Source organism: Pinus tabuliformis, chromosome 7, assembly GCF_031772625.1.
Source record: "Pinus tabuliformis cultivar Carrire ecotype Pingquan chromosome 7, CPIR1, whole genome shotgun sequence".
Lineage (NCBI taxonomy): Eukaryota > Viridiplantae > Streptophyta > Pinopsida > Pinales > Pinaceae > Pinus > Pinus tabuliformis.
Genome location: NC_142293.1, coordinates 1,835,965,861 through 1,835,973,803, shown reverse-complemented (window position 1 = coordinate 1,835,973,803; position 7,943 = coordinate 1,835,965,861). Strand labels below are relative to the sequence as shown.

Genomic DNA, 7,943 nt, shown 5'->3' with positions numbered 1-7,943 from the left:
ATGACATAACATATCACATATTTTTTAATCTATTTTATTCTTCCATCTGCTAAGGGGTTTCTTTTGCAACATGTGGTGCAATTTCTAGTATATATTGTACATGAGGAATATAGATATACTATCAATATTGTTAATATTCATCATGTTACTTGTGGGATTTGAATATGGGTGCAGAGGATTTAATTCTTTCCTCCAAACCACCCGAAATAACCCCAATTGACTAATTTATATATACATATATATAAAACTATTTTCTTAAAAAATACACTTTTTTTAATTATTAAAATATTTAAAAAGAATAGCAATTTCTCAAATATGAAAATGTTAATTAACTTGCATTTTCATTTAATTCTAGTAATATCAGATATAGCAATGTGAAACTCTTATAACACTTTCTTTAATACTAATCATAACATTCTTAATTGGTTTTAAATTTTAAAATTTCTTAAATTTCAAAAATAAAATAAAAAATTTAAATTTGAAATGGAACAATTATATTATATAAAAACAATATCTACATACACAATGTGAACAATATATAAGAATAAATAATATGGATTCTGAGTATCATTGTTTTTGTGTGAAATGTTTAAAATTTTAGATTTTGATATCACATCAAAAGAATTGTGACCTTATATCTTCCAACATGATATTTGATTAAAGTTAAAATTTTCTTTTATGTAACTTAGCTTTTCTTTGAGATAAAATAAAATTAAAAATTAAAAAAAAAAAAAAAAAAAAAAAAATCCGGTGCAAAAATTTTTGTGAGTGCAAAAATTGAGGAAAGGTTTGCACCTCTAGAGATTTGATCCCTCTAAGTGCTTGATAGATCCATAGTTAAGATGGATCTAGGTTGGTTTCAGTCATGTGCAGCCAAAGAAAATCTAACATATGATTAATTTTATCAATAATACTTAAATTCATCTAATATTAATATAATAATATTAAATATGCTAAAGAAAATAGGTTAAGAAAATCTAATGAACATATATTAATTTTATCGATAATATGTAAATTTATCTAATAGTAATATAATCATTTTAAATATGCTAAATATGTTTGAGATTAATCTGACCATTTTAATTTTAAATTTTCTTAGTTAACTGAGTTTGTTGTGATGATAATAATTTAATGATGAAATATAAATTTTGAATGTAAAGGGACAATGTAATAGTGTTGAATGATAGAAAATGTGAATAATAATAATACACTCAATTACAAATAGTCTTCATTATGGTTAATCCCAAACTATTTTCTTCTATTATTCTTATTGCCACCCTTGTTACTTTTGCCATCTTTTCCTATTGATTGTCATATTTTCATATCGATTATATGAAAATGACTCATTAAATCATAAACCAATTAAATCTTTAGCTCAATCTATTGTAGCAAACATCATACCTTCTCTCTCTTTCACTCCAATATTAATAGGTTGAATTACCATTCATATCTTACCATATTTCATGCGAAAATATTTTACATTATAAATGACAACAGTTGTCAAATTTAACAAGGTAATAAAAAATAAATAAATAAATCTTGCTTTTAAAATATTTTGTATTTGGAATTACAAAATGATAATGAATTGCTATTTTAAAAAATGTTAAATTGTTAGTTCTCTAATGGCAGATGGCAGTTTAATTGGTGAGTTGTATTATGAAGTATTATGTAAACCATGAGATTCAAAGTTCAAACCCTCTACGAGTCAAACCAACCAAAAAAAACACTAAATTGTTAAATATTAAGACACTATGCCTAAACAATGAGTTTGTTAATATATGGCAAAAGTACATAACAGCTTTAAGAATAATGTAAGAATCACTGATCAACAAGATACCCTTAGATGGATTCATGCACCTTTAGGTCTCTACTGCGCTGTTCGAGCATAAATTTAAGACCTATAAAAACGTTCATCAAACTCATAAATTTCAAAATGAAAAGCATTCTTCTAGTTGCTGGCACTGCCATGATTTTAACTTCAAAAATAGACTCTCTCCTAAGTACAGTCACTACAAAAGTTAGGTGGAACAGCTCCAACGTTTTTCCCGTAAAATTACACAAATGAATAAATAAAACGAAATGTTCCCCAGTGCACTTAAACAGTCACAAGTTCCATCATAAGCTAAGAAACGTGTACATTTATTACCTCTAAAAATCCAGTTGGACTAAACAAGAACACTCTCATTTCCTGGAAAAGTAAATGCTAAACCTTATTCTTCTGTAACAATTTCCATATCTTGGATAACTTACCTGTTTGAAGACGTCAAATTTCAAACAACTTTCATTTTCCAAATGTATTGACAAAGCAAAAGTAGTCAAAATTGTTTTTGGCTTGGGGGGCCTTCTTTTTCGGAGGTGTTTAAGTTAGAGAAACTGCCTAATGTTTTAATTCTCCGATAGAAATGAGAGAATTAAAAGTTGGAACACGTTCGGATGCAAAACTTGTCAAGGTTATCTGAAATATTGGGCAAATCCAATGGTTTCGGTTTTAGTTGAACCTGTTGGAATGAAAGCATTTGGCAAAACTTCCTGCAAGGTTTTGGTAAGCCTGGCTGTTTGGAAGAACAAGGTGTATTCAGATGCTCTCAACGAGAGGAAATCTCTCGCATATTCCACGTTTTTAAATACAAAGAATATTGAATGTGTTATACTGCAATGATATATGGATGGAGTGCATGGGAATATGCAGAGTGTTTTGACAGTAAAGGAAATGGAATTGGACAGAAACCAAAGCGATAAAGAGCTTAAGGAGTGGCTTCTGCCCTAAGAGTTTCACACGTATAAGTTGCCATATGGTTCTGTGGTTTAAAGCAATAGTTTAAATATAACAGTACCAAATAATATCAGTACAGATGTGTCTATAATGATGCAGAACTAAATTTTAATTTTATTCCTTGCTATGTCGATGAATCACAAGAGGTTTAAAATAGTAACGTGGGGTTATCCACCCCTACATCTGTGCATCCAAGGAACCTTATAAGCAAGGTTACACATTTTGCCTTTTACAAGCCTACAAAGCACAACGATCAACCCAGGGATACTAGAACAATTTTAAAAATATAATATAATGTGAATTACTTGACTTCAAGATTACTTATTAGACTATCTGCCCATATCATATAGAAAGGGATGTGTAAAAAGATGAAATCAGAAACATTGTTTTCTATTCAAAATGTGTATATGGTCAAGGAGACTCAAATGTCACATCAAACAAATTAGACATAAAGACTATATTGGACTACTCAATTAAAACCATGAATAAAGTCTCGCAATATTTTAAAAACAAATTATTGACAAAATTCATCATTGATATGAGCTATCCAGATTTGGTTGTGTTTGTAAAGATGGTGCCTTTTTTGACGAGATAAATACGCCTTTAGAAGCAGCACAGATTCTATATAAATGCAAAGTTCATGACAAACAACAACAAAAAGCATTGTGCTTATAACAAAATATCAAAACAATATCTGTTATCCAACTTTCTGCTGATATAAATAGGCAATGGAAGACAGCAAGGAGGGTGAGTTGTTCTCATAAATTGACAAAAATGAAGCACTGCTGTTAAATTGTATCCATCTTTAATTCTAATTTTTTCAAAAATACTAATTGGCGGGTATATGACTGAATAATAAGAAGTCTTTTTGGACATTTCTTGTGCAAAGCGACCACAATAGTGTCGCGAGGTAGAGTCTAAATGTTTGTGTCACAATTGAGACTTGATATTCTCTAGTTAAAGAAAACAACCTTAAAAAGAAAATTAGTGAAGGGGAAAATTCACGTCAAAAACCCTGAACGAATCCTCAATCTTTTTGATTGAGACACACTCACTGCTCGTCTCCTCCTTTCCCACCACGGCAGATATCCAGCAGAATTGGGGATTCGGGGTGATTATTCACATATTTATCCAAGAAAACTTTTTCTGTCAAACGAAAAATAGGTGCACATATCTTTATTCTGGACTCTTTAACTTGCATGGACTTCAATGCCTCCATTACTCTATACCGAGGGGTTATCCGCCTCTCCAAGCTGTATGCAAATAGATGTGGATTCTTCACCAAATCATCCAATGGAAGTCCCACAGTATTAACCATAAAATCTACATTACGCTCAACTTTTTCCACTGAAAGCCCCAGAAACCGCGGCTCCCGACTACATAATCCAGAAATTTGTTTTTCCGAGAAACCTAAACATCTCAAACACTGGAATTTTCGTTCTATTGTTTCTTTAGTTAGTCCCAAAATCACACACGCGGCATGACCGAACGATTTTGATTCCTTCTTAAACCCCAGACTCTCGACCTGTTTAGACAAGTCCATAATTTTTTCCTCGGAAATCAACAGCAGATTAGGTCGGATCGCCAAAAAAAATGATAATGTTTTATCATCAAAGCCTGATCTTAGAAGAAGTGAGACTTTCGATTTAAGCTTATTCTCTCTGATACTAAATATACGTGCACCTCTAAAAACTAATTTGGAGATATCTTCTTCTTTTACGACAGTCCTAAGGAACCTGAGCTTAGGCTTTAAATGTCTACGAAAAAGAAGCTCAGGGCTATGAAGGACCACCTTTCGAACCTGGGCAGGGGTGGTCAAACCACAACCACTTAACAACTTTCAAGTTCTGGGTCGATTTGATACGAAGTAAGCGATTGCAATGTCTAAAACCTTTTGTGATTTCTTCCTCTGTTAGGCCACATTTGCTGATGAGAAAATCACTTACAACACCGCGCTCTGGTGGAGCCGTGGACGGTATTGCAATTTGGTTACAGAAATTGGCGAATTTTATGGGGGACTTTGCATAAAATGGAAAAGAAGGAAGCAGAGAAATCGCGATCGAGGGGTAGTGGCCTAATAAAGGGAATTGGTTGGTGATCAATCGTTTCCATATTTTCAACTGAGTAGACATCATCCTCTGTAAAATGAATAGAGTGAAGGATAATTAATTTACCTGGAGTGGACGAGCGGAATCGATGACTGTGCACCCGTAAGCTCAAACCTAGGCGCTGCTTGAAAGGCAACAATATTGGTTGTGAGACACCAAGTAGGATTTAATGAAGCAGCAGGGAGGACGCCATAATGTCGGAGGGTTAGGTTTTTGTAAGTTGGAAGTTTTGAAATCCGAGATTAGTGTGGGGGTAGTTTTACGGTCAAATTGCTTGCTATAGGCTATTTGCTCGTCAATTACCACTAAAAAGTTTGTAGTAGAGAAACAAAACGTGGTGGGTTGAGTTTGGTATGGGAGGATTACATTTTCTTTATCAATTTAAGTATTGATGCCACCTTTCATTAAGTGATGGAAGTGATTTACCATATGGTTTGATAGGTTTGTAATTTTCACTTATTATACCTCTCAATATGACAAGGTAATTTTCACTTATTATACCTCTCAATATGACAAGAGCATCATTGAATTTAAACAATTTAACATTTTTTAATTTATTTATTATTGAGAACTAAGACATTGACATAATTCTTTAAAAGTTATATAATTTTTTTCTTTGTTTTTATTGACATAATTTGAATGTTTAATTAAAAGATATTAATATTTTAGTATTTTTTTGATATGTATAGAATTTTGAGGTAATCTAAGTGTTTCTATGTATAGTTTATTATTTGAACATGTGGTTTAAAACTTGCATGAAAAATGTGCTAGTATAAAAGTTGGCTATATAGTATCATGTTTATTCTCATTAAATTTGTCAGGACTGTTGCATTTACCTATGTGGTTTAAGTTAATTACTCATCGATATGAAACTATGAAAATGCCCAATAATATTTATTACAAGTGATTTAAGTTAATTACTCATCGATATGAAACTATGAAAATGCCCAATAATATTTATTACGAGTGATTTAAGTTAATTACTCATCGATATGAAACTATGAAAATGCCCAAGGTTTGAGCTTACCCTTTCAACTTGTGTATTGTATTTTATATATTGTAGATTTAATAGATATTTAACATTTTGTTAATATTAATATTAAGGTGGATGGAGAAAGAAATCACAATAATAAAAATTGCATTGTCATAATAGTGTTCAATGTAATGTTCTTTTCCAAGAAGATCCATTATAATATTCATTTTCACTTGGAGAGAAAAAAGCAACATTAAAAAGTGCAATGAAAACTAAATTTAAAAAATAAAAAAAGTCCACAATAAACAACTTAATTGGTGATCGTGTTATGAAGTATTATGTAAATGATGAGATTCAAGGTTCAAATCCCTTGTGGGTCAATGCAACAAAAAAAAAACTATCAAGGTTGAGAATAAATTTTAACACATTTTCGCTAAGACAGTGCAAATCTCCTCCAGCTTTCACTCTCGCTTGATGATGAGCCACACTTAGTGGTTCGAAATGTATCGAACCAAAAAATTGAAATGTGATTTACCGAAAGGATTCTCTTAATTAACACTAGAAACCGCAGTCATCCTCCACCTCTGTTTTTGCCATGGCCTGCCAAAAGGGGGCTCCTCCCCCTCTGTCAAACGATGAAGCGAACTTCCATGCCTTGATCAAATCTCTCCCAAAAAAAAATGATATAAGGACAACACTTCTAAATTTGTGAAAAGGGTGGAACAAATTGTGTTTGTGGAGATGCCCTTTGTATTATGTCACTCCATGTTGGCTTTGTCTGATAGAGCTCTAGCTCTAGTGGGAAAAATTACAAGGATGTGACTATTTCCAAAATTCATGGAGAAATGGTCTGAGAAAAATTGGAAACCTAAGATGAAAGGAAACTTGGGTATTTATGCATGTGGAAATGGCTTCTTCGCCTTTCTCTTTGAGTTTAAGGAAGATAAAGAAGTAATTTTCAGAAATGGTCCACATTTCTTTGGGAATAGGGGGATATATTTGAACAATGGACATTAGATTTTGACCCAACGGAGGATATTCCAAATGTTGTTCCAGTATGGATGAAACTTCCTCATATCCCCCTTTCTTGTTGGAGCAATGATTGTCTTAGAGTCATCAGTAATGGAGTTTTAAATACATCAACAGAGCTGAGCCTAAGGGTGGTCAGTTTGCATGTGCTAAAATTTTTGTTGAAGTAGACTTGGAGAAGGGGTTACCAGCATAAATATGTCTTGCAATGGGAGGCTGGAAACACTGTCAAACTATGGATTATGGAAAACTTCCCTTCAAGTGTCAAACTTGCTATGAATATGGGAATTTCACATGAGACTACGAGAATACTTAAGAGAACAAAAGTGAGGCAGTTGTGAACCCCCAACTGGAGCAGTGGAAAACACACAAGAAAGGGGGAAATAGGAGAAACGTGACATCTAACAAAAGTAATGCACAACAAGGTAATAACATCCCCTCCTCCTCTGTGAACCCTTTCAAGGTTTTACAGTCATTGGAGGAAGCTCAGCTAATAACTACCTACCACTTGTTGGTGAGATGGAGGTAGTTACCAACTACCAAAATGAATGATAGATGGTTAATGGACATAGATTATTTTTTGAACTATTTTTTTGTCTTCTTGTTGAAGGGACTCACACTGTCTGAGGAGAGACTGTGAGAGTATCTGATCCGGATTTAAATAGGAACGCAACAGATTACAAAGATAACCATAAACACAGAGGTGCAGCGGAAATAATAATTCATTTCATTAATGTAAAACACTGAAATATGCTTACAAACAGAAATGGAAATAAACCAGCTAGGGTGATGGTAGCTTATCTCTTAGAAGAGATGTGATGGCTACATGTCTCTGAACTACCTTACAATGAGGCTCAAGGGCCTTTTTTTATTATTGAACAATAAAAGCAAACCTTAAACAACCAAAACCCTAACTCGAGGAGATGTAACACCAAGAGTTTATGGGCCCCGTTGTGGTGAGTTGGACAGCCAACTTCCCGGGGTTGTGACTTGGTCATATTATCTCTGTTTGACGTGCATGATAACCATTGGAAAGATCTCTCCGAGGACTACGACGGAA

The 7,943-nt window shown here is 33.0% G+C and overlaps 1 protein-coding gene across 1 annotated transcript; it reads right to left on the bottom strand.

The window, feature by feature from the left end:
* Window positions 1-3,824: 3,824 nt before the first annotated feature.
* Window positions 3,825-4,316, bottom strand: LOC149255764 (transcription termination factor MTERF15, mitochondrial-like). The gene has a single exon (XM_089455131.1). It carries the CDS (start codon window positions 4,314-4,316, stop codon window positions 3,825-3,827), a length of 492 nt encoding a protein of 163 aa, XP_089311257.1.
* Between the last annotated feature and the right edge of the window lie 3,627 nt (window positions 4,317-7,943).

Bases quoted from the DNA above. Each gene is read 5' to 3' on its own strand.
- LOC149255764 (XM_089455131.1), bottom strand. From the start codon at position 4,316: ATGGACTTGTCTAAACAGGTCGAGAGTCTGGGGTTTAAGAAGGAATCA.